The sequence below is a fragment of the Oncorhynchus clarkii genome, unplaced genomic scaffold, assembly GCF_045791955.1.
Source record: "Oncorhynchus clarkii lewisi isolate Uvic-CL-2024 unplaced genomic scaffold, UVic_Ocla_1.0 unplaced_contig_5881_pilon_pilon, whole genome shotgun sequence".
NCBI classification, from domain to species: domain Eukaryota; kingdom Metazoa; phylum Chordata; class Actinopteri; order Salmoniformes; family Salmonidae; genus Oncorhynchus; species Oncorhynchus clarkii.
This window is the reverse complement of record NW_027261015.1, coordinates 31,038-58,617: the sequence shown is the minus strand read 5'-3', so window position 1 is coordinate 58,617 and position 27,580 is coordinate 31,038. Positions and strand designations below refer to the sequence as shown.

Here is a 27,580-nt window from a genome sequence, read left to right as displayed (position 1 = left end):
GGTGGGTGTAAAACAGCCAAGGAACTAGCAGGCTCAGCCAGACTGTGCTGAACAGGGCCTACCAGTACCACGGGACACACAACAAACTATCTAGCACAGCACCAAACTAATCTTATCAACAATGGGAAGGGACACAAGGAGGGATTTTTTTTTTTTTTTTTTGTGTGTAATTTTTTAAAATAAATTTTCCCCGGAGGGGAAAGGCACGAAGGGGAAGGACAATAATGGACAAAACAAACAAAAACGGGGGGAGGGGGGGTGGGGCGAACTAACAAACAAACAAATTTAGGTAAGGGGAATTAAGGGGATAACAAAAAGGAACACTGACCAACACAACACCTGCCAAACTTGAGGGCCGAGAGAGCTAGCAGGCCTCACCAGCAGGCCAGGCCAAGCCAACCAGCTAGCAAGCCTCACCAGTAGGCCAGGCCAAGCCAACCAGCTAGCAAGCCTCACCAGTAGGCCAGGCCAAGCCAACCAGCTAGCAAGCCTCACCAGCAGACCAGGTCAAGCCAACCAGCTAGCAAGCCGGCAGGCCAAAGGTCCCCCAGTTGACAACACAAGACAAGAAACAGAGACAAAAGGCAATTTAGGGGGTGAACTAGCAAGTACAAGGTGGATGGGAAAATACGGTCAGACAAACACACAACAATGCAATGCCTGCCACGCCTAAAGGGCCAGGAGGCTAGCGTTCCAACAAGCCAGAAAGCCCCTCCGGCTAGCAGGCAACACAAAACTCAAAACAGTAGGAAATAATTGAAGGGGGGAGGGTAGGATACAAGGGGGAGGAGAGGTACAAAACAGGACAAACAAGGGGAAACTGAAATTTAAATTAATTAAGAAAGAAAAGGACCAGAGGGCCTTTAAACTCACCCTACAGGTGCACCTGTAGTCCACCACCAGACCCACCACCTAACCCAGGACAAAAATAATAGTGAAACAATACAACAATAATGATTTTAAACAAAAGTAAATAGCACAATCTCCCGGGAGCCCTCCGGCCTGCGATCGCTTCTCTGATCAAGCGCAGCACTGTCTAGGACAATGCACGTGATCTTAGCCAAAAGGCCGAGAAGCGGCCAAAGTCCAGGCTGGGCCCCTGAGCAAGGAGACAATCCTAAGCATGACGTCCTAAGCATGACCATGATGTCTTCAACGCACCGGTCGAGTCAGTTCCCGGGGAAGTCCACTTTGAGTTGGACGCAGCAATCCAGCCTGTCCAGTGTGCACCCCGCAATGTACCAGTGGCCATTAAAGCAGCTACGAAGGCTCAGCTTGACAAATACGAAGCAGATGGCCACATCATATCCGTCACCGAGCCTACGGACTGGATAAGTAATATGGTTATCGTCAAGAAACCAGACAAGCTACGGATATGCATTGATCCTAAACACCTCAACCGGGCTCTGCGACGTTCACATTACATTATGCCCACGTTGGAGGATGTTCTTTACAAGCTCCCAAAGGCCAGAGTCTTCACGCTCGTGGATGCCAGAGATGCCTTCCTGCAGTGCAAGCTCGACGAGCCCAGCAGTTACATGACCACCTTTTGGACACCCTGGGGCAGGAAGAGGTGGTTAAAGCTTCCGTTTGGTGTCTCTGTGGCTCCAGAGGTGTATCAGCGGAAACAGCATGAGCTGTTGATGGGGCTCAGTGGCGTGGAACCCATAGCAGATGGCATCCTCGTAGTGGGCTGTGGGGACAGTGATGAGGAGGCAGAATGTGACCATGACGCCAAGCTGCTGGCCCTGATGGTCAGATGCAGACAGGTCAAGCTAAGGCTAAGCATAAAAAGCTTAATTTTACAGTGCCAGAGGTCCGCTTTCATGACAGGTGGATCCTGAAAAAGTGAAGGCTGTCTTGGAAATGCCCCACCCATCTGACGTGAAGGCAGTGCAGCGCTTCGTCGGATTCGTCACCTACCTGGCCAAATTCTTACCGCGGCTCTCTGAAGTGTGTGAGCCACTAAGGAGGCTCATGGACAAGGACACCATCTGGCATTGGCTCCCAAAACATGACGCAGCGGTGAGGGAAATAAAACAACTGGTCACCCAGACATTTCCTTCTTTACTTCTTTAATTTCTTGGTGGATCCTGAAAAAGTGAAGGCTGTCTTGGAAATGCCCCACCCATCTGACGTGAAGGCAGTGCAGCGCTTCGTCGGATTCGTCACCTACCTGGCCAAATTCTTACCGCGGCTCTCTGAAGTGTGTGAGCCACTAAGGAGGCTCATGGACAAGGACACCATCTGGCATTGGCTCCCAAAACATGACGCAGCGGTGAGGGAAATAAAACAACTGGTCACCCAGACACCTGTACTGCGATACTACAATGTGTCGAAACCTGTCAGAGTGACTCAAGCCAGTATGGACTTGGCTGTTGCCTCATGCAGGAGGGCCAGCCTGTGGCATTCGCCTCTAGGGCACTCACCCCAACAGAGCAGAACTATGCCCAGATAGAGAAGGAGTGCCTCAGCATTGTGTTTGCATGCCAACGCTTCCACCACTACCTGTACGAGCAGATCACAAGCCCCTTATTGCTATATTCAGCAAGCCTCTTCTGAATGCCCCAAAACGACTGCAGAGCATGCTACTGGCCCTACAAAACTGCAACCTCAAGGTGGTGTATAAGCCAGGGCCAGAGATGTATGTGAGTGACACGCTCAGCAGGGCTACTGCATCAGGCACTCACACACGCTCCATGCATGAACAACACGCAGTGTGCAGCTTACAAACAGAGCAAGTGGATGTTGAACACATCAACCAGGCTGACTACCTCAATGTTACGGACCAGCGCCTTATACAAATCAGAGAGCACACAGACAGGGATGAGCAACTCCAGGCATTGAGGTCTGTGATTCTGATGGGCTGGCCCGACTGCAAGGAAGAAACTGCTTTAGCCGTCAGAGGATATTGGCCAGTCAAAGAGGAGCTCAGTGTTCAAAACGGAGTAATATTCAAGTGTCAGAGAGTCGTTATTCCCCGGTCTCTGCGCCCTGAGATGTTGGCACGCGTGCACTCAAGTCACATAGGAGGTGAGGCCTGTTACAGACAAGCACGTGACACACTGTATTGGCCAGGAATGCAGAGTGAAATCAAAGACTATGTCAGAAAATGCACAGTCTGCAATTAATATGCCATTGAGCAACAGAGAGAGACGATGATATCCCACGAGCTACCGATGCGCCCCTGGCAGATAGTAAGTCTAGATCTCTTCCAGCACAGTGGCAAAGACTTTCTGCTGGTAGTCTATCATTACTCAGACTTTTGGGAGATTGACCTCCTCCCCGACCTCTCAGCAGAGACAACGATCAAACGCTGCAAGGCTCAGTTTGCCTATATGGCCAGCCAGATAGGGTAATTCCAGACAATGGACCCCAATTCTCCGGAGTTGAGTTCCGAAAATTTGCTGCAGAATGGGAATTCGAGCACGTCACTACACCCAAAAGCTAATGGGAAGGCGGAGTCCGCAGTAAAAATCGCAAAGAACCTCTGCAAAAAGGCTCTGCGAGAGGGCAAAGATGCCTGGAAAGCAATCCTGCAGTGGCGCAATACCCCGACAGAAGGCATGGATAGCAGCCCGGCACAGCTACGTCACAGAAGACAGGTCTCCAAGTTCATCTACGACAAATCAGCAAAAGACTTACCTGAGCTCAGGGTGGGTGAAACGGTGCGAATGAAGCCACTACCAGGGAACCGGACAGGCCTCTGGAGACTCGGATCCTGTGTACAGAAAGTTGCACTTGGTCGAAGTGAATGGATCAATGTACCGTCGTAACAGGGTTGACCTTCGGATTGCTGAGCCAGCACCTATTCAGAACCCTGATGGCCAAAGGGTTCGCATGACAAAAGACAGAACCCCAGCAAGTCACATGGGGCCTGAGGCACTGGGCGAAGAGCCAGGGGATCACAGGTCGGCCGGCTCCCTCGCCCATCAATTCTCCCCTTAGACGTTCAGGTGACACGCCTGTGCGGGAACCCGCAGTCCTCGCAGACAAGCCCCCTGTCTTTTCACGCTGCGGGCGTCTGGGCCAGCCACCAAAAAGACTTAATCTGTAGGTTTCCCATCAGGGATTGTTGACAGACAGAGATAAAAGTGAAGAGAATATCAAAATGTGTTATTGTTACCTGAGAAAAATAAATAAATAATACTAAACTGTTAATGTTGGAAATTGTTACTAGGTTTGCTTTGTTAGTGAATTGACACCTCCTGTCCTATTTTATTAAATGGAAGATGTTATGGGTGTAAGATGGCACAGTGATGCCATCTGTTGGTAAATGTTCATTACTGCAACTCTTGTGTTTTACCGGGGTGCTTGAGATACCCGGATGTGTTGTGATGTACTGAACAAGACTGGTCACTCGCATCAATGCCTATGTCTCGTCATTTAACGTTCAATGTGCTCAATGTGAAAATGCAATATAGTCCAACGAAGCAACTTTGTTTCCTCTGTCTGATTTCTCTTTACAATGAAAGGGGGTGCACCGTTCCTGGAGGTACTGCAATACCAGGTCGATGCGTGGAGTGGACGGAGCAAGCCCCTATTCCATCTCCCTATTCCAAAAATCAATTTAATATATGGTCCCCAGATAGGGGACGTATCAGATATTAAACTGATAAGAACAGATTTTTTTTTTTTTGCCTATATTCAAGATTAACATGCCTCTAACAATCTCCAAAAACAATACAAACAATTCTATAAATAAAAATATATACATATGGCAAAATGCAATCTGGATAAAACTGTGTATATCAAATATCTATAAAGGCTTAGATTACATTTCAATTGTACCTATGTAATACAATTATATATCAGTTATAAACACATTTACAATGACGGGTAAATCCCTTTCCATCTCTGTCTTACTGATGCAATGCCCCCCTTATCTATTTCAAATTGTATTCTTTTCCATACTTCTTGTTTTATAAATTGAACCAATCCCGTCGGTGACCACTTGAGAGTGTCATTAACTGCACCACATCTGGCCTCCCAAAGTTTGGTCTTGATAAGGGACACCAGAGTCACTAATGCTAATAATTGCACCCTTTCCACATTTTTTATTTCAAGTTTGGCAACCCCTTCATAATCAATGTTTTTTAAAATCTCAAAAAATTGTTTACTTTTTCCCCAAACTGATTGAGCAAAAGAACATTCCCATAAAACATGTGGAATTGTTTCGATTGCGAAACAATTGTCCCTGGGACAGAATTTATTTAGGGTCAAATTATGATCGTATAAAGTTGAACGGACCGGAAGACGTCTGTGTAAAACAAGCCAATTAAAATCTTTCAGTCTGTTGTCTAACCCTTTTAATTGTGTCCGTATCCAGGTGGAAGGCGATATTGGTAATCCGTCTCTAGGACGACAATTTTCTATTAATTTGGCGTATAGCAATCTGTGGTTGATTACATTTTCCTTTACTTTGCAGACAGGGGTTTTCCTTGCCCATTCCACTATTTTCTTAAAATGTAACGGGATAATTTCAGCTTTTGGCTTACTATTATCCCACTTCACCATGAACCTTAACGGTACAGACAGCCAGAATTTTATTAAAATGTGACATTTGTGTACAGAAGACGACAAAAGACAACAAATGTTTGAGTAGAACAACGCATCTAGCTTGAGAGGAATATGAGGGAAATCCCTTCCACCAGCCTCTATAGGCTGGTACATCCGATCTCTACGGATGTACTCATATCCCCCCCAAAAGAAATTAAACAGTACCCGTATAAAAGTTTTTCTTAGCGACACCGGCATGGGAAACACATATGCAAGGTGAAGTAATGAAGGCAGAATGTCCGCCTTCAGCACTAACACCTTCCCACTAAAAGATAGTCGCCTGACTTTCCACAGTCCCAATCTTTTATTAATCGATAATAGTTTTTCTTTCCAATTGAACATGTCATCTTTAATTTCATTTCCGAAAGATATGCCGAGCACAACCATTGGTCCTGTGCACACAGTCAAACCACATAACTGGTCCGTTCTCCTTTTCCACTGTCCCAAATATTTTATTTCTGTTTTATTCTTGTTTATCTTCGACCCAGACGCAACAGAGAATTCATCAATGACTTTGATAGACTCTTTCAAGCTCAGGTCGTCTTGTAAATATAAAACTGTGTCGTCCGCATATTGCGATATTTTTAGCATATCCCCTCCAGGTAAAATGATGCCTTTGATGTTATAATTTTTCCTAATTGCGCATGCGAAAGGTTCAATATATAAAACATACAATAGAGCAGATAGAGGGTCACCCTGTCTGACACCTCGTAATTGCTTGATAACATTTCCAATATTCCCATTAATATTTACCCTGCTACCCACATTACTATACAGAATTTTTACCCATTTCATAAAATTATTTCCAAACCCAAATTTCCCCATAATTCTAAACAAAAACTCATGGTTTACCATGTCAAAGGCTTTTTCCTGGTCCAAATTCACAGTAATAGCTTGCAGGTGCCTTTCCTCTAAATAGGCTTGAACGTCTCTGTGCAATTGTAAGTTCCAGGTTAATCTTCTCCCCACCACACCACATGTTTGGTCTAAACCAACAACATATGCCATGGCAGAAGATAGGCGATTAGTTACGGCTTTGCTTAATAATTTATAGTCAACACACAACATTGTTAAAGGTCTCCAATTTGCTAATGTCTTGGGGTCTCCCTTTTTATACAGTAGTGAGATTACCCCCTCACACATCGAACCTCCCATATGCTCTAAACCAAATATAGCTCTAAACACTTCCAACAGATGACATCCAATTATATCCCAAAAAACTAATGTAGAACTCTTTAGAGAGCCCATCCACTCCTGGTACTTTGTTATCTTTCATGCTCTTCAGTGCCATATAAATTTCATCTAATTTCAATTCCCCTTCTAATTGGTCTCTAATATCCAAAGGTATTTGCACATCCACGCATTTTAAAAATTTAGTCCCTTTCTCATAATCAATTGTTTGTTTTTGAAATAGCTGAGAAAAGTGGTGTGTAGCGACACCAAGCATGCCATCTCTATCCTCAACCATCTCCCCATCTTGGTCCAATAAAGCCGAAATAGTCCTCCTCTTTCCCCGTGATTTAATTTGCTTGAAAAAATATGCCGAGCACTTCTCATCATTTTCCCATTTATCTTGCTGACTTTTAAAAATGAAGTCTCGAGCTTTCTTTTCAAATAATGTGTGTTGCTTTTTCAGCAGGATACCCAATTTGTCTTTATCTAATCCACCACCATTTACATTTCCTTGGATGTGTAGATCTTTTAGTTCATTCTGCAATTTATAAAATTCTGTGTGGTTATTACGTACTTTGTCTTTGCAAAAATTCTGAATAAAACTCTTGATTCTTAATTTTGTGCTCTCCCACCACTCTATGACAGTGGAATAAAAAGGTTTCATAGCTACACAGCCCTGGAAAAAAGACCTGAATCTTGTCCCAAAAGTTTTGTCATGTAAAATGCCGTTATTAATTTTCCAATACCCTTTTCCAAATTCAATTGTTTTTAATTCTACTGTCACAGACAGGCAACTGTGGTCCGAATAAAAAACCGGTGTAACGCACGCGGAGGACACACGGAGTTCACGCGGAACAAACAGATAATCTATTCGGCTCCTCGAGCCTCTGCTGTTTCCCCAAGTGAAACCGGGATCATCCGCATGCGCCATTCTATAAGAATCAACCAAATTATATTTACCTATAAGACTTTTTACAAGATGCCCGCCTAGATTACCTCGGTCATATGACACATTAAAATCTCCCCCCATAAACACCTGTCTGTTTGTCATAAAAATAGCGTCTAGGTCGTTAAGCATTTCCCTCCTTTCCTTGGGTGTCGATGGTGCATATACATTAATAAATCTAAAACATTTACCCTTCCAATCGATATCTACTATTAAAACCCTCCCGTGTACTGCCGAAAAACTTCCTACTATTTTTAAATCCCTATTCCCACATAGAACACCAACCCCTGTAGAATGCACCCCTCCGACACTCCACCTCGACTCTCCCTGAACCCATTCCCGCGTAAACCTCTCCACGTCATTTTGATCTTTTAAATGTACTTCTTGTAAAAAACACACAGAGAAGCGAATGGAGGACAAATGGGAAAAAACAGTCGCCCTTTTAACTGGGTTTCTAAACCCTCTAACATTGATGCTAGCTAGGTTAATAAAAGACGACATGAGGTAAAGAGGGAAAAAGACAACTATCTAATTATGACGTTATTTTCCAAACTCACTTTAAGTACATTAACTCATTTGGCGGCCGGTCTGGGAAACGATGGTCTCCAGTCGGAGGACTGTCCACCAAGATAGGGGTCGGGAAAACACTGTCCTCCTCCTCATGCTCCCCCTCCATCTGCGTGGGTGCTGGAACCCCACTGGGTGCCAGACCGCTGCTCTCGATGGAGGCCGCGCCTGTCAGGGATAGCAGAGACTCCTCTGCGCTGCCCAGGTTTCCCTCGCTTTTCTCCTCAGACTTCCCGCTTTCGAAACAACTGAAGCGATTCCCCCCCAAAGCGGACTTCTCCGTCACCTCCATGTGGATGAGTGGGGAAACAGGGCTCATCTGCTTCCTTTTCACCGAGCACTTTCTCCTCTCTCTCACCGTTGTCCAGCTCTCGGTAGCCGCGGGCGCGGTGGGCTCTCCCTTCTCCTCCTCCACTTGCTTATTCCAACTTCTGTCCGCTTCTCCTCTCTCGTGAGATGATGATGGCGTCTCACTCCCGCTCTCCTCTGACTCTCGCAGTTCTCTCTCCATCACTATCTCATCCACAACCTCCTCAATGGCGCGTAGTTCCATGCCTTCTCCCTCATCTGGTCTTTTCCCGCCTTCAGCTCTTTTCCCGCTTACCGCTCTGGCGTAAGAGGGGACTGCCTTCGGGCAGTGACGGAACAGGTGGTCCTCTGAGTTACACAGACTGCAGCGCTTTGGCACCGTGCAATCCCTCATTGTGTGTCCAATAATTCCACAGTTTCTGCACCTTGTCTGTGTGCAGGCATCCGCGAGGTGCCCGTACGTGCTACACTTCCTGCAGAAACGAGGCTGTCCAGCATACATGAGGTAGCCCCTGTCAGCACCGATGGAAAACGAAGCAGGAGGATGGCGGTATCCATCATGGCCGCTCTCGTCTTCCTTTAGCAGCACACGAAACTGCCTCTTCCCTGTCCAGATGCCTAGGGCGTCCTTAATGTCTCTCACTCCTGGCAAGATGGTCACATACCGGCTGAGGTAGCACACTAACGTTTCTTCAGTGACCCAGGGGTTGAACATGTGCACCGTTAGCACCCTCATATTGTGCCTGCACATGGACTCAACTTTAAAATCCACGAGGGCGGGTGCTGTCGCGTTCGCCCGAAAGAGCCCCTTTACTTCCTCCAGCCGGGTGATGGTGTAGAACGACACATCGTAGAACTTCTCGGGTGTGTTCTGTTGCAGGCAGTGCACATCGTCTGCTGTCAGGCGTAGAGGTCCAAACAGCACTTCCTTTCCAAAACGAACTCTCTCCATCAAATTTTCCTTTCCTGTCCAATTAAAACGAAGCGTATTCTTCAGTCCAGCAGCCGCTGACTGTGACGTGGCCGATGACGACATCGCACCACTTTGAGGATCCCGCGAGAAATACAGTCGATCTTGCTCTTGATCTTAGCCAAAAGGCCGAGAAGCGATACCTGCAATGGTTTCGGGACGAAGTGGCCGTTCTCCGACACGTAAAATTCGACTAAGGTTACACCAAAATGAGCACTGTATGCTTTTTGTTTTCCATAAAAAATATAATGCTTTAAATAAATGGTGGCATGGATGGGGAGTTGATCAACGCCAGGAATAACCACGTTTGACTGTTACAATGTAACACATGTAGGTTCTAAGATGACGTGGTCATCCGCCCTCCAATCAGAAATGAGAGAACACGTTAACCTGATCAACAGCTAAATTGGAATAATAATATATTACGTGTGGGGAGGGGGGGATGGGGGGCAATTTGGAGATAATAATATTGACATAACATTTGATCTTGTATCAAGTATATCTGGTAGCATTGCTGCCACGAACGAACTGAAGCAATTGTCCACTTGGTGGCGCCAGAGTTCCACCGACCGTCACTTTTTCCTGGTTGTCCTGTGTGGTACAGAAAACTGCATTTCAATGTTGAACGAATTGACTTCAGGACATCGTCAACGAAAATAACGTGAACAATAAAAATAGCCTGTCTTTTTTTGTATCTGTCTGTAGAGCCTTGAATGATAAGTCCATTGTGAGAAGGCCTTCATAAAGTGTCCCTCCTAAATTACTAGAGGCCAAACTTCAACTTCAAAGGTGTTGTAGAACTGGGCTCTGTACAGACTGGGCATCAGGATGGATGTATGTGGGCTGAGTATTCACTGTGTCAAAGGTGTTGTAGAACTGGGCATCTGGATGGATGTGGGCTGAGTATTCACTGTGTCCAAGGTGTTGTAGAACTGGGCATCAGGATGGATATGGGCTGAGTATTCACTGTGTCCAAGGTGTTGTAGAACTGGGCTCTGTACAGACTGGGCATGTGGATGGATGTGGGCTGAGTATTCACTGGGCTGCAGCCTGACCGGTGTAACGCTTTGAAAGTTTGCGGATGTGAGGCATCTGAATAGGTTGTTGGTCCAACTTTGTCGCCATAGCAGCTGCTTTTGCGAACAAGACATCAAAGTGCTCCCCCGTTCGCTTGTCCTGCATGTGTCACCTTCTGACCTGAGATCTTTTGTTATGTCTTTGTTTTAGTATGGTCAGGGCGTGAGTTGGGTGGGTTGTCTATGTTCCTTTTTCTAGGTTTTGGGATTTCTGTGTTTATTATACATTTACACATTATTGAACAATTAGATTTTATTTATTTTCTTTTTAACTAGTAAACCAACACATTCTGAACAGTTATAGTTTTAAGCAGTGTATTGGTAGTAAACATGCTACCTAACTGATCAACAATTATAGATACAAGCTAATAACAAGGTATATATGCTATCTTATTGAACAAGCAGCTTAACTCAAATAATGTGTGCTAGGCATCTCTCTCCAGGTTGTTGTGCTGTTTGGCTGGCTAGCTGCTCCATGGTTTCCTCCAGATATGGCCACTGTTCTCCAAGTTGTTGTGCTGCTTGGCTGGCTAGCTGCTCCATGGTTTCCTCCAGATATTGCCACTGTTCTCCAGGTTGTTGTGCTGCTTGGCTGGCTAGCTGCTCCATGGTTTCCTCCAGATATGGCCACTGTTCTCCAGGTTGTTGTGCTGCTTGGCTGGCTAGCTGCTCCATGGTTTCCACCAGATATTGCCACTGTTCTCCAGGTTGTTGTGCTGCTTGGCTGGCTAGCTGCTCCATGGTTTCCTCCAGATATTGCCACTGTTCTCGTACGTACTGTAAATATGATGAATCATAGATTGGCAAGGAAATCCTTCTCATCTTCCCTGTCCAACTGCATTGTCACGGAGCTGGAACCAGCAGGATGCAGAGGCCTTGAAGCTGTACGCTGCTGTGGTGCCAAACTGCTGCAGAACTTCACTTGGTAGTTTATGCTGGTAACAGGTATCACCAGCCAGCTTCAGTCCATACAGCACCAGGAGTAGAAACTACCCAAATACAGGTGAGCCAAGCTTGTAGCATCATACCCAAGAAGACTCAAGGCTGTAATCGCTGCCAAAGGTGCTTCAACAAAGTACTGAGTAAAGGGTCTGAATACTTAGATCAAACTTTATTTGTCACATGCACCGAATACAAGTGTAGACCTTACTGTGAAATGCTGACTGACAAGCCCTTAACCAACAGTGTAGACCTTACTGTGAAATGCTGACTGACAAGCCCTTAACCAACAGTGTAGACCTTACTGTGAAATGCTGACTGACAAGCCCTTAACCAACAGTGTAGACCTTCCTGTGAAATGCTGACTGACAAGCCCTTAACCAACAGTGTCGACCTTCCTGTGAAATGCTGACTGACAAGCCCTTAACCAACAGTGTAGACGGTACTGTGAAATGCTGACTGACAAGCCCTTAACCAACAGTGTAGACGGTACTGTGAAATGCTGACTGACAAGCCCTTAACCAACAGTGTAGACCTTCCTGTGAAATGCTTACTGACAAGCCCTTAACCAACAGTGTAGACCTTCCTGTGAAATGCTGACTGACAAGCCCTTAACCAACAGTGTAGACCTTCCTGTGAAATGCTGACTGACAAGCCCTTAACCAACAGTGTAGACCTTACTGTGAAATGCTGACTGACAAGCCCTTAACCAACAGTGTAGACCTTACTGTGAAATGCTGACTGACAAGCCCTTAACCAACAGTGCAGTTCAATGACAGTAATAAAATATTTACCAAATAAACTGAAGTATAAAATGTAATAAAAGTAACACTAACGAGTCTATATACAGGGGGTAGCGGTACTGAGTCAGTGTGGAGTCTATATACAGGTACTAAGTCAATGTGGAGTCTATATACAGGTACTGAGTCAGTGTGGAGTCTATATACAGGTACTGAGTCAGTGTGGGGGGGGGTACAGGTACTGCGTCAGTGTGCGGGGGGGTACAGGTACTGAGTCAGTGTGCGGGGGGGGGGGGGGTACAGGTACTGCGTCAGTGTGCGGGGGGGGTACAGGTACTGAGTCAGTGTGGAGTCTATACAGGTACTGAGTCAGTGTGGGGGGGGGGGGGTACAGGTTAGTTGCGGTAATTTGCACATGTAGGAAGGGGTGAAGTGACTAAATTCGATATGTTAGTTTTGTATTTTGAATAAATGTACACACATTTCTAAACTTGTTTAGCTTTGTCATTTGGGGGGTATCGTGTGTAAATTGAAATCATGTTAGAATAAGGCTGTACCGTAACCAAAGGTGGACAAAGTCAAGAGGTCTGAATCCACCATAGCTGGAATGACAGGAAATACCGCTGACTGAGAAAATGGATTTAATCACTTATGGACAAAGACAGCAGAAAAACCCATCTTTTAAAAAAGTCACATTGTTAAACCAGTGGAGGAAGGAAGTGTTTTAACATGGACATTGATATTGTAGACAGTCTATTGGGTCTTTAGTTGATTAGTAATAATAAGAGCTTACAGTAAACTAAAGGTTCATCTTAAACTCAAATCCACAGGAGGATTTATACACCATCATCAAGTCTCATAACAGATCAGCTGCTGGTCATTCTGAAATAACCTCCGTCTCCAGTTCTCTAGTCTTTAAACGGTCAGGCTGATACACGAGTCACTCTGGCCCTGGTAGATACAAGGACAACTAAAAGTCCTAATATAATACAGTTTCTCCAACCAGATTAATCTCCCTCTTCCTCCTTGACCTTTTTCTTCTTTTTCTTCTTCTTTGACGACTGTAAATCACAAGAAATAACAAATTAGTATGTTCGTTCAGGCAGAACGGCTTAGATGAGCAGGAATATATATATATTCTGGAGGCATGTCCCCATCAGCTACGTACTTCCTCTGTGGGAGAGACGGTCGCCTCCTCTTCCTTTACGTCCATCGCCTCCTCCTCGGCTTTCTTAGACTTCTTTTTCTTCTTCTTGGGAGTTTCTTCTGCTGCCGTTGAAGCCTCTGGTTCTGAATGAAAACAGAAAGCACCGTGAGACAATAGCACTTAACAGACGGCTGAGAACCGGTCTCATGATATCGATTGTGTTATAGAACAGGATGGATGGTGCATTATGGGTTGTGTTATATAACAGGATGGATGGTCTGTTATGAGTTGTGTTATAGAACAGGATGGATGGTCTATTATGGGTTGTGTTATATAACAGGATGGATGGTGTGTTATGGGTTGTGTTATATAACAGGATGGATGGTGCATTATGGGTTGTGTTATAGAACAGGATGGATGGTGTATTATGGGTTGTTATATAACAGGATGGATGGTGTATTATGGGTTGTGTTATATAACAGGATGGATGATGTATTATGGTTGTGTTATATAACAGGATGGATGATGTATTATGGGTTGTGTTATATAACAGGATGGATGGTGTATTATGGGTTGTGTTATATAACAGGATGGATGGTGTATTATGGGTTGTGTTATATAACAGGATGGATGGTGTTGTGTTATATAACAGGATGGATGATGTATTATGGGTTGTGTTATATAACAGGATGGATGATGTATTATGGGTTGTGTTATATAACAGGATGGATGGTGTATTATGGGTTGTGTTATATAACAGGATGGATGGTGTATTATGGGTTGTGTTATATAACAGGATGGATGGTGTATTATGGGTTGTGTTATATAACAGGATGGATGGTATACTGGCTTCCTGTCAAAGCAAGGGCTGATTTCAAGGTTTTACTGCTAACCTACAAAGCATTACATGGGCTTGCTCCTACCCATCTCTCTGATTTGGTCCTGCCGTACATACCTACACGTACGCTACGGTCACAAGACGCAGGCCTCCTAATTGTCCCTAGAATTTTTAAGCAAACAGCTGGAGGCAGGGCTTTCTCCTATAGAGCTCCATTTTTATGGAACAGTCTGCCTACCCATGTCAGAGACGCAAACTCGGTCTCAACCTTTAAGCCTCTACTGAAGACTCATCTCTTCAGTGGGTCATATGATTGAGTGTAGTCTGGCCCAGGAGTGGGAGGGTGAACGGAAAGGCTCTGGAGCAACGAACCACCCTTGCTGTCTCTGCCTGGCCGGTTCCCCTCTTTCCACTGGGATTCTCTGCCTCTAACCCTATTACAGGGGCTGAGTCACTGGCTTTACTGGGGCTCTCTCATGCCGTCCCTGGAGGGGGTGCGTCACCTGAGTGGGTTGAGTCACTGATGTGGTCATCCTGTCTGGGTTGGCGCCCCCCCCCCCCCCCCCCTTGGGTTGTGCCGTGGCGGAGGTCTTTGTGGGCTATACTCAGCCTTGTCTCAGGATGGTAAGTTGGTGGTTGAAGATATCCCTCTAGTGGTGTGGGGGCTGTGCTTTGGCAAAGTGGGTGGGGTTATATCCTTCCTGTTTGGCCCTGTCCGGGGGTGTCCTCGGAGTGGGCCACAGTGTCTCCTGACCCCTCCTGTCTCAGCCTCCAGTATTTATGCTGCAGTAGTTTGTGTCGGGGGGCTAGGGTCAGTTAGTTATATCTGGAGTACTTCTCCTGTCCTATTCGGTGTCCTGTGTGAATCTAAGTGTGCGTTCTCTAATTCTCTCCTTCTCTCTTTCTCTCGGAGGACCTGAGCCCTAGGACCATGCCCCAGGACTACCTGACATGATGACTCCTTGCTGTCCCCAGTCCACCTGGCTGTGCTGCTGCTCCAGTTTCAACTGTTCTGCCTTATTATTATTCGACCATGCTGGTCATTTATGAACATTTGAACATCTTGACCATGTTTTGTTATAATCTCCACCCGGCACAGCCAGAAGAGGACTGGCCACCCCACATAGCCTGGTTCCTCTCTAGGTTTCTTCCTAGGTTTTGGCCTTTCTAGGGAGTTTTTCCTAGCCACCGTGCTTCTACACCTGCATTGCTTGCTGTTTGGGGTTTTAGGCTGGGTTTCTGTACAGCACTTTGAGATATCAGCTGATGTACGAAGGGCTATATAAATAAATTTGATTTGTATATTATGGGTTGTGTTATATAACAGGATGGATGGTGTATTATGGGTTGTGTTATATAACAGGATGGATGGTGTATTATGGTCTCATGTTATGGGTTGTTATATAACAGGATGGATGGTGTATTATGGGTTGTGTTATATAACAGGATGGATGGTGTATTATGGTCTCATGTTATGGGTTGTTATATAACAGGATGGATGGTGTATTATGGGTTGTGTTATATAACAGGATGGATGGTGTATTATGGTCTCATGTTATGGGTTGTTATATAACAGGATGGATGGTGTATTATGGGTTGTTATATAACAGGATGGATGGTATATTATGGGTTGTGTTATAGAACAGGATGGATGGTGTATTATGGTCTCATGTTATGGGTTGTGTTATACAACAGGATTATGGCTAAGAGTTACTCAACTGACCTTCCACAGGTTCTTTCTTGGGTTTCTTGGTTTTGACTGTCACCGGTGTGGCCACCTCTTCCTCCTCCACCTCCTCAAACTTCCTCTTCTTGGAAACAGAGGGGAGGGTGGAGTCTCCGGAGGGGTCGTACACCTTCACATCACTACGGAGACATAACAGAACGTTAGTTAACAGCACAGTTGGTAATTAGCCGACGGTCGATTGATTGGTTTAAAGGCTGTTGGTCGACCAAGATGTTTTAGTCGAGCAGTAGCAAGTCAATTTATGGCACACGAGACACCTTTCTGATTCACGACCATCTCAGTGAATTGTTTGCGTTTGATTGTTAGTGTATATCAATTCCCCATTACATGTACCACCAGTACTACATTTACCCTTCATTCCTATCATTTACAATCTACAATGATTGCTTGGTTATGGTAATTTCAGTTAATGCATTCAATATATTAGTCTTTCAGCATTCTCATTGTTGGAGTGGACACATTGTTTGCAGAGTGCACAACCTATGCTACACTTGTGAGAGAAACTGTTTGTAGCATTCCATTTACCAGTTAATTTAGTCATTATTTTGTTTGGCAGCGCTCCTGTCAATGTTGAGTAAGAACGCAAACGCATAGAAGTAGACCTATATGCTGCCTAGCCTGAGCGCGAATGTAGGCTTACAAATGTGCCCATCTGATAGTATTTCTGATGGGCTTAACGCACCACTACTAATGACCTGTGGAGCTTCTCAAAGTAATGCTTTGTCACCTCAAAACAGCAAGCAAACATACCGTTTACCATCCATTGAGAATTACAAAAGTTCCTCAATGTATTTGAAAAATATTCCCAGCTCTCTCCTTTTTGACCACTCATGTCATGCTCGGATCCAATGGAAACCTCATAAAATAGGGCTACATGATTACTTCCTATATCTTGATCAAATAGCCTACAGCTGTCTGTCCCGAGCTCACTGGCGGGGGAAACAGGGCCCAGAATATTTTATTAAATATTTCAAGCATGCCCCCCCCCAGACCAAGTTGCGAGCATAGGGCCTCCCCCCCCAGACCAAGTTGATACAATGCTTCAAGTTCATTGCAGACAGGCCATGTGCGATTCATATGATAATTTCCATCAGGACATTTTATACCTGCAGGCCACAATGTTTTATTTGTTTGCTTTAGGCCATTTTTACACATTTCCAATGGAAGTTACTTTTTAGGTTTGTATCACTTAAATATAATTTTGATTAACCACATGAATGACTGAAAATACATTTTATTTAACCAGAAAGGTGCACATGAAAGCGATAACTGCAGATCAGTAGAAATGACAGCCTAAGATAAAATCCACATGAAAGGTTGCAGACTCCTCGTGTTGCCCATTACCGCCACCTTCAGGAGAGTAATGCCAGAATCAGAGAAAGCCAGCAGGACCAGAGGATGGTCAGGTTAACATCTTGATCTCTGGCTCCCTCCAGTCATTTATGTATTATTTCATCTAACAGGGAGCTCGGGGTTCGGGAGCTTAGCGCATGTAGTTGATTTGACTCCAACAAACGATGTCCACGAAAAAAAGACACATTTAAAATTTTTAACCAGTCCTTGGTCGAAAGAACGACAACTATCGGTTGTCATGACCCTCTTTGGGTACAGCGAGCACCATCCCCCTCTGTCTCCTAAAACCAGGCTGCTGTGGTCAGAGAGGTCGTAAATTCCAGGAGATCATCTCCTCATGGCCACAGTATATAGAGAGTGAGTTTTCATAGAGAGAACAAAGGAATTTCTTCGACCTCACAGAACTGGAGAACCAAACAACATTTATGTTCTGGAGAAGGTATAAAAGATCAGTGAAGAATCCAGCTGCGAACTGGTCTGTTTGGTACAATTTTGTGAAACTCATGGGCGACAATACGGCCACATTACCATAAATGTTTATACAATAGCTTCAGATATGAGGCTTACATCTAATTAATGTATAAGATGAATGAGGATGATACTGTTTGTGAAATTGTGTAATGTGATTTTGGACTGTTTAATGAAGGAAAATTCCCTTTGGAGTTTAACTAAATCAGAAGACCGCCCATGAGCACAGTTATGGTCTGGTGTCCTGGGACAGGCCCTTTTCTGCTCTTCCGAATAAAACCCGGGTTTTCTATCACCAGACCAGCTCACCTCAATTACAAGATGGCTAAAGGTTGCAGACCAGCTTACCACAAGAGGGCCCAGGTTTGAGTAGATGGCTGAATCTTTTAACCATACCACGTGGTTAAACTCTTAAGACTATCGATACCGACAGAATAGAACAAGTCTTTGATATTAATTACTAGTCTGCAGCTAGGAATTCGGTATCATTGAACGCAAAAACCAACAGCCAAAATATCTATCCTATAACGACATGAATGAATGTCACTGAACCAGCCATTCTAACCACGACAGAGAGAGAGAGCGGACAAACGCGACAGGCGGCGACGTTACCAGAGAGACGCGACAGAAGGCGACGTTACCACAGAGACGCGACAGACGGCGACGTTACCACAGAGACGCGACAGAAGGTTAGTTACCAGAGAGACGCGACAGAAGGTTAGTTACCAGAGAGACGCGACAGAAGGTTAGTTACCAGAGAGACGACAGAAGGTTAGTTACCAGAGAGACGCGACAGAAGGTTAGTTACCAGAGAGACGCGACAGAAGGTTAGTTACCAGAGAGACGCGACAGAAGGTTAGTTACCAGAGAGACGCGACAGAAGGTTAGTTACCCAATACAGTAGTTTCCAGGTGTAACTCACCTCTTGTGTTGGTATTTGTCAGACTTCGCCATGGCTTTGCCTGTTCCACTGATTCTTCTGATCTGAAGGGATAAACCAGGGTCAGCACAATAGTAGGGGACCGGTAGAGTAGGAGATGAGTAGGGGACTAGCAGAGTAGGGGACTAGCAGAGTAGGGGACTACAGTAGGAGACTAGCAGAGTAGGGGACTAGCAGGATATCACTGTTTAACTTCACTAGGGTAGGGGGCAACATTCGGGAATTTTGGATGAAAAGCGTGCCCAAACTAAACTGCCTGATACTCAGTCCCAGAAGCTAGGATATGCATAGATTTGGATAGAAAACCCTCAAAAGTTTCTAAAGTGGTTCAAATAATGTCTGAGTATAGCAGAACTGATTTGGCAGGCAAAAACATGAGAAATCCACCCAGGAAGTAGATTTTTGTTTGTTTGTTCTAGTTCTCTATTCAATGCCATTACAGTATCCATTGACTTATGACTCTGTTGCTATGCAGTTCCTATGCCTTCCACGAGATGTCAGCAGTATTTAGAAATGGTTTCAGGTTTGTTATTCTGAAAAATGCAGGAGTAAGAGCAGTCTGAATGACTGGACCCTACAGTGTCAGAGCTTTTCCGTGCTCAATCCCGAGAACGTGCCTTTCTTGTTTACCTTTTATATTGACAACGTTATTGTCCGGTTGAAATATTATCGATTATTTAGGCTAAAAACAACCTGAGGATTGAATATAAAACATCGTTTGACATGTTTCTATGAATGGGGATATTTTGTCTGCCTGTTGTAACTGTTTGAGCTGTGGATTACTGAAGAAAACAAAACACAGGTTTTTGGATATAGAGACTATCGAACAAAAGGAACATTTATTGAATAAATGAAAGTCTTAGTGAAACCATATGAATATCAAAGGTAAGGGATTCATTTTCTCTCTATTTCTGACCTGTGTAACTCTGCTTGGCTGGTTACCGTTTTGTAATGATGTGTCTGCTGGGCGATGTTCTCAAATAATCACATTGGTATGCTTTCGCCGTAAAGACTCTTTGAAATCTGACACCGTGGTTGGATTCACAAGAAGTTCATATTTAAAACTATGTATAACACTTGTATGTTTTCAGATTTTTTAAATAATGATTATTTCTGTTTTTGAATTTGGCACTCTGCAATTTCCCTGGATGTTGGCCAGGTGGGACGCTAGCGTCCAACGTACACCAGCGAGGTTATTAATGCAAGCTCAGATGAGGTAGTGACTGAAAAGCATCAGGTAGTTTCAGGACTGTTGACATTAGTCATCATCATCACTGCTTGGCATCTCATGTGGGCTGGTTGTTTTGGGCCTCTAGCAGTAAGGGGCAGAGAGAGAGCTACTTACTCCCTTCTCCTCTAGGTGGCGTAGTCTGGCCTCCAGCTTGGCACGGTTCTCAACTCCCATCTCAGCATTTGTGTCCTCTCCCAGGGCATCGTAGCGGATCGCCAGAGATGCTTTGGCTGCCAGCATCCTGGAGATCTGAGAGGAGAGAAAGAAGCTCGACTAGAACATGACGGCAGTACTGTAGTGTGGAGAGATATTCTGATTAGAACTAGATCACACCTGGAACATGACAACAGTACTGTAGTGTGGAGAGACATTCTGATTAGAACTAGATCACACCTGGAACATGACAGCAGTACTGTAGTGTGGAGAGATATTCTGATTAGAACTAGATCACACCTGGAACATGACAGCAGTAGTGTAGTGTGGAGAGACATTCTGATTAGAACTAGATCACACCTGGAACATGACAACAGTACTGTATGACAACAGTACTGGAACATGACAGCAGTACTGTAGTGTGGAACATGACAGCAGTACTGTAGTTCTACTAGATCACACCTGGAACATGACAACAGTACTGTAGTGTGGAGAGACATGAAAAACAGCTTCTATCTCAAGGCCATCAGACTGTTAAACAGCCACCACTAACACTGAGTGGCTGCTGCCAACACACTGACACTGACTCAACTCCAGCCACTTTAATAATGGGAATTGATGGGAAATGTAAATATATCACTAGCCACTTTAAACAATGCTACCTTATATAAATGTTACTTACCCTACATGATTCATCTCATTAGCATACGTATATACTGTACTCTATATCATCGACGGTATCCTTATGTAATACATGTATCACTAGCCACTTTATATTATGCCATGACAGCAGTAGTGTAGTGTGGAGAGACATTCTGATTAGAACTAGATCACACCTGGAACATGACAACAGTACTGTAGTGTGGATAGACATTCTACTTCTAGTGATGGCTGGAACAAAAGCCTCACCTTGCCCTTGTTCTTGGCCGAGGTCTGCCCCACCAGAGAGGCGTGGTAGATGAGACCATATTTGGGCGTGTCTCTGCGCGTCTTCAGGGCTCTGAACAGGGCCTTCTCTGCTCCCAGGATCTGGACTGTGGAGGCCGGTTGCTTGGCCAGGTTCAACAGGGACCCTGTCAGAGAGGACCAGAGCATTTAGGAGCAGTTTGGGCGTTTCCAGCTGCCTACTACAGGTGTCCAGGTAAAAGGTTTTAATTCAAGCTCAGATGAGGTAGTGACTGAAAAGCATCAGGTTTCAGGATTGTGACATAGTCATCATAATCACTGCTTGTTTTGTGCTGTGAATGATTCCTGCTGTGTGATTGGCCGTTAGATCATGACTCACCAGCATGTGAGATGAGCCGTGCCCCTACCAGTTCCCCCACCATGACAGTCAGGTTGGGAGCGATAGCCATCATCCTGTTCTTCAGATAGTCGTACAGTTGGGTGCGGTACTCTGTAATCTCTATCACCTGGTCACACAGGTGCATGATGTTGCCGATGTCCTCCTCTGACACCTCTGTTCCCATGGAGATCTCTGCAGCCAGTTTGACCTCTGCCTCCACCTCCTCGGGGAGATGCTCAGACAGGTCGGTGGTTGCCACGTTGGTACGAGCGCCTATCTTCCGGACACTCTTGCAGTAGGCCAGGTTGTCAGTGATGATCTTCCCCACCTCAGGGAAGTGCCAGCCGTACCACTCCCTACAGCGCATGATGTAGTTGTTGAGCTCCTTGTCCAGGTCATCCAGCAGAGCTGCACAGATCAAAACACTAGTTACCCCTGTTACTGAGCTACAGCCCATAATACTAGCTACACCTGTTACTGAGCTACAGCCCATAATACTAGTTACCCCTGTTACTGAGCTACAGACCATAATACTAGTTACACCTGTTACTGAGCTACAGATCAAAACACTAGTTACCCCTGTTATAGCTACAGCCCATAATACTAGCTACACCTGTTACTGAGCTACAGCCCATAATACTAGTTACACCTGTTACTGAGCTATAGCCCATAATACTAGTTACCCCTGTTACTGAGCTACAGACCATAATACTAGTTACACCTGTTACTGAGCTACAGCCCATAATACTAGCCCCTGCTACAGACCTAATACTAGTTACCCCTGCTACAGACCATACCACTAGTTACCCCTGCTACAGACCATAACACTAGTTACCCCTGTTACTGAGCTACAGACCATAATACTAGTACACCTGTTACTGAGCTACAGACCATAAAACTAGTTACACCTGTTACTGAGCTACAGACCATAATACTAGTTACACCTGTTACTGAGCTACAGACCATAACACTAGTTACCCCTGCTACAGACCATAACACTAGTCACCCCTGTTACTGAGCTACAGACCATAATACACTGCTACAGACCATAACACTAGTTACCCCTGCTACAGACCATAACACTAGTTACACAGACCATAATACTAGTTACACCTGTTACTGGGCTACAGACCATAATACTAGTTACCCCTGTTACTGAGCTACAGACCATAACACTAGTTACCCCGGTTACCGAGCTACAGACCATAATACTAGTCACGCCTGTCTACAGACCATAATACTAGTCACGCCTGTCTACAGACCATAATACTAGTCACACCTGTCTACAGACCATAATACTAGTCACACCTGTCTACAGACCATAATACTAGTCACACCTGTCTACAGACCATAATACTAGTCACACCTGTCTACAGACCATAATACTAGTCACACCTGTCTACAGACCACAATACTAGTCACGCCTGTCTACAGACCATAATACTAGTCACGCCTGTCTACAGACCACAATACTAGTCACACCTGTCTACAGACCACAATACTAGTCACGCCTGTCTACAGACCACAATACTAGTCACGCCTGTCTACAGACCACAATACTAGTCACGCCTGTCTACAGACCATAATACTAGTCACGCCTGTCTACAGATAATCAAGTGTTTTGTGTTTCATTTGTCTGTATAAAAGTGTCCTTGTTTTATATTGTCCCTTTACATGGACAGAGTAAGACAGGGATGAGCAACAGGCTTCCACTGGCCCACCTCCTGTAGGCCCGCGGACCCACATCCCTCTACTGGGGAGAGAACTCACTTCATTGGCCTGTCAGCATTTTACTGTGTTATTGTTAAGTTAACCGCTCGACTAATTTATCAATCACAGTAGTCGAATTACCGACCAGGGCCCATTGATCAGTCATCTTAAACTGCACTAATGTGCCTACAGTCTATAGCAGAATTGTAGGAAATGAACGCTAAAAGTTCAATTCTCTTCACTGTCACGCGAGGGGGCCGCTAAAATGTTTTGCTTGCAAGGTGGGGGGGTACTGATGTGAGATGTGTTGCGGCCCCCACCCCCATCAAAGATGCCCATCCCTGGTCTAAGAGGAGGTACTTACAGATAGCTTGAACGATCATGGTATCCACTTTGTCAGGGCTGAACTTCAGCTTGTAGCGGGACAAACTGAGGAAACAGAAACAGGTCAGGATCTGCCATAGCAGCCTTTCAGTTCTTCTATGAATACGACAGAGGGAGGTGCTGCCTCAGGGGTAGTGACGAATGCTGAGGAAATCCACACGAGGTTTCAGACAGCATGATATAATCATCGGCAACACACACACTACATATTGATGCGAGTAAATTATAAAGGCTTGTAATGTTTGTAATGTCTTTTGTTATAAGACTAGTTGGCGTCATTTAATGGGATCCTAATAAATCCAGAACACCAAGCGTTGTCTGAGTTCCACCCTACCTGTGAGCCAGTCCCAGAGACATGGCGCTGATCTCCCGGGGGGGCAGCCCAGTGATCAGGGACTCCATCTGTGTCCTGATGCCTCTCATCAGCTCTGCCACCGCAGGGCTGTGGACACAGCTCAGGTTCAACTTCTCCTTGATGACGCCCCCCAGCTTAGCGTCGCTGATGGCCAGCTGTTCATGAGCTTCTTTAGCCACCACTTTCTTCAGGACCTTCTTCAGACTCTTCCCCATCTTCCCTTCCGTCATGGCCGTGGCCGCTGGACATAGGAGAGATACGGTTACAACATGAGGACAGGAGAGACGTGTACACGCTACAGCACCCGGGAGTCTAGTTCTGTGAGCTCGTGTGGTCTACCACGTTGCGGCTGAGCCGTTGTTGCTCCTAGACGTCTCTACTTCACAATAACAGCGCTTAGTTAACCGGGACAACTCTAGTAAGGCAGAAATTTGGCAAAATGACTTGTTGGAATGGTGGCATCCTATGACTGTGCCACATTGGAAGTTACTGAGCTCTTCAGTACGGCCATTCTATTGCCAATATAAATATATATATATATTTCACTTATATTAAACCAGGTAGGCCAGTTGAGAACAAGTTCTCATTTGCAACTGCGACCTGGCCAAGATAAAGCATAGCAATTTGACACATACAGAGTTACACATGGAATATACAAAACAGTCAATAGAAAAAGTATATATACAGTGAGTGCAATGAAGTAAGATAAGGGAGGTACGGCAATAAATGGGCCATGGTGTCAAAGCAATTACAATATAGCGATTAAACACTGGAATGGTGGATGTGCAGAAGATGAATGTGCAATTAGAAGTACTGGGGTGCAAAGGAGCAAGATAAATAAATAAATACAGTATGGGGATGAGGTAGGTAGATGGGCTGTTTACAGATGGGCTATGTTCAGGTGCAGTGATCTGCTCTGACGGCAATGTTTGTCTATTGAGATTGCATGGCCGTGTGCTCGATTTGATAAACCTGTCCGCAGCGGATGTGGCTAAAATAGCCGAATCCGCTAATTTGACAGGGTGTCCACATACACTACATATACAAACGACTGTTATAGTTCCAACATTTAGACACAGGACATTAGTAATATGCATTTATTCATAGACTCAACATTGTTAGGGGGTGAGTTCAACAACCGGCTGCTGTCAGTGTTTGTTATGATGGTTAAGGTTAGCTGTGGTCTCAGTGGTAGTGAGGAATACTGCTGAACACCTAAAGGCTTCTGCCAAACAGTTGGGAATAGTTAGTGCTTAAGAAAAAAGCAGCGTGTTTGTTTGGTCTTCGGTCAGGTGTTTGTGCACACTTCAACGATACTCGTTTTCCATGCACATTTTCAAATTCATAAATACTGCACCTAACAGCTTACGTAGATTTAAAATTGTAAAAATAAAAGGGGGAAAATGATATTTCTTGAGCCATCTTCAATTATTTCTGACTAGTTTGAGGAAGTGTATACTGGCTATGGCTTCTCAAGTTGGACAAACACTACAATTGTCACTTTTCTAATTTTTCAAGCAACGGTCTTTTAATTAAGGGAGTATGCGAACACGCTGTTGGTTCACCTAGCTGAAGCATGCAGAAGCCTTGACTGACAGCCCTTGTGCACTAACTGGTAAACTATAGTGAGCAACAACAGGAGAGGTGAAAGTATTCTGTCTACCTGCCAAGGCCTCTGTTGTGTCCTGGAATTTCTCAAAGTGCTTCAACTTCACTCTGGAAGGAGAAATAGTGGCGACATGTTATTTGTCAACTCCAGAAACATGTTCCTTATGCTGATAATGTGTAATACTACTGTTCATTGACAACGTATTCCCCTCGAATCTAAACACTCCTCTCTCCAGACATGGGGCCAAAACTCACACTTTGTTGGCCTTCTCCGGAGTTTCGAACTCCTTCCATAAACTGTCCACCTCTTGGAGCTTTGACTCATCGAGGACCTGAAACAAAAAAAGGTTTATAGTCCTATCAAGTACACGGGCATACCATACATTAATTGCATTAACTCAACTCGGTTTACATGTGTTGTCATTAAAACCCGTCAGTAATATGGGACAAGAAAGCCAGCACGCGTTCCCTCCAAAGTACCACGCACCAGTTATGCTAACTTGGAAGAGAAGCCTATTTGAAATGTTGGGTAAACATTGGCAACAAATAAAGTATTTAACTTCGAAAATAGAACGGGTTCAAATAGTTGCATAATTACAAAAGCCAAGTCCAAGGTAGCAAAGTATCTGTATATCCAGCAGATCTAGGTAACTTGCCACATGCAACGTGGTTGCTTAACTGCAGCGTGTTGAATGAGAAGGCCTCGTTGCGGTAAAGGTTTGCATGCGAGAACTACCACGACGACCTAAATAGAGAAGCCATGTGTACTATAAACAATGTTAAACAGGTCTTGACATTGAAATACTTTGTATTTTAATACAATATCTAGCTACTCCAGGAAAACAACGTATTTAGCTAGCTACACCGCGAACCTCGGTTCAATTATTGAAAATTGTCATGCACCCATCTAAAATTATTAGAATTTAGAATATAACTTCAGCTAAATACTCACTTTAAATATTGCATAACCCGCAGCGGTTTCAAATAAAACAAGCATCTCTGACGCCTTTTCACCAAGTTTAAACCCGAAACAAACTTATCTCCTAGAAAGCCTTCGCTAATCGCAGTTCCAACTGGAATGTGTTCCACGCGGTGATCTGTGTGCCTCACCCGGAAGCACGTCCTCTCTCTAACATCGCGAGAAGTGGCAGAGTGAACTATTTGGAGACAAACAAATCCGACGAGAACATTTTGGTCGCGAACCGCGTACCCGTATTTTGCAGTTGTTATCGCGCTTATGTTCCTAGCGCCAACAGTGCATGTGCCATACAGTAAAACCTTGCAGTACAAAACGATACACGCAAATCCCCCCAAAATAAGCCAGGAATTAATCCAAAATAAAAAACTTATATATAAAAGTTTACTGTCACACACCAGTTAGTTGTTTTACAGGGTCAGCTATGGTAGTACGGAGCCCCTTGAGCAAATTAAGGTTAAATGCCTTGCTCAAGGGCACATACTTTTTTTTACCTTGGAGGCTTGGGTATTCAAAACCGGGAACTTTCTGTTACTGGCCCAACATTAACCACTAGGCTACCTAGACAGAAATGTAAATATATATATAAGAATCTCTGGATTAACTATATAATGTTAGCTAAACGTAGTAAATAATAAATTGGCCACATTTTTTAAATGGACCATTCTGTGAACTGTCTTGTACAATTTTAAATTGACACAATACCTGTTAGCCAAGTTGTCAGCGAGAGATGCCATGCAGGAGCTTCCAGGCATTGGCAGTTTTGCATTATGTCTGTTTTGATGATAATTAGTATTTTCGAATCTGAGAGTAAATTGAGACTAATATATTGATAAAAATCACCTTGTCCAAGAAACACAGCCCTTATTTTAAGTGTTTCTAAAATCCCCAATGGGAAAAATGAATGGTGGAAAACCCATTGGAACCATTTCCCTCTTTGACCGTTAGGTTTTATGGGTGTAATGACACCTCTACAGTGGGGCTCTATGGGATGAACCAGGACTAGAATACAGTATTTACATATGAAACTTCTCAACGGCTGGCCATGCCTTCCTCCTGGCTACTCCAACCTCGCCTTTCCTTCCAGTTCTCTGCTGCCTGCGACT

The 27,580-nt window shown here is 44.6% G+C and overlaps 1 protein-coding gene, 2 non-coding genes and 1 pseudogene across 3 annotated transcripts; all 4 read right to left on the bottom strand.

Annotated features, from left to right (window-relative positions):
* Positions 1-4,473: 4,473 nt before the first annotated feature.
* Positions 4,474-4,654, bottom strand: LOC139403217 (U2 spliceosomal RNA; annotated as a pseudogene).
* An 8,249-nt stretch (positions 4,655-12,903) lies between these two features.
* On the bottom strand, positions 12,904-26,647 carry LOC139403211 (NOP58 ribonucleoprotein homolog (yeast)). The gene is made up of 12 exons (XM_071146925.1): positions 26,451-26,647; positions 25,754-25,830; positions 25,554-25,606; positions 23,870-24,131; positions 23,516-23,580; positions 21,442-21,849; positions 21,066-21,229; positions 20,118-20,252; positions 18,755-18,816; positions 15,988-16,130; positions 13,448-13,569; positions 12,904-13,340 (listed from the first exon to the last, which is right to left on the bottom strand). The coding sequence occupies exons 1-12, from the start codon at positions 26,493-26,495 to the stop codon at positions 13,287-13,289; spliced, it is 1,590 nt and encodes a 529-aa protein (XP_071003026.1). The 5' UTR covers positions 26,496-26,647; the 3' UTR covers positions 12,904-13,286.
* LOC139403218 (small nucleolar RNA SNORD11B) lies at positions 19,973-20,056 on the bottom strand. Its single transcript, XR_011633298.1, has one exon. It is a non-coding gene; the product is annotated as a small nucleolar RNA SNORD11B (small nucleolar RNA).
* On the bottom strand, positions 21,312-21,389 carry LOC139403219 (small nucleolar RNA SNORD11B). Its single transcript, XR_011633299.1, has one exon. It is a non-coding gene; the product is annotated as a small nucleolar RNA SNORD11B (small nucleolar RNA).
* Positions 26,648-27,580: the final 933 nt, after the last annotated feature.

Bases quoted from the DNA above. Each gene is read 5' to 3' on its own strand.
- LOC139403211 (XM_071146925.1), bottom strand. From the start codon at position 26,495: ATGCTTGTTTTATTTGAAACCGCTGCGGGTTATGCAATATTTAAA. The intron at 25,607-25,753 runs GTGAGTTTTGGC...TTCTCCTTCCAG, and splicing joins CCGGAGAAGGCCAACAAAGT to AGTGAAGTTGAAGCACTTTG. The intron at 13,341-13,447 runs GTACGTAGCTGA...TGTGATTTACAG, and splicing joins CCGTCTCTCCCACAGAGGAA to TCGTCAAAGAAGAAGAAAAA.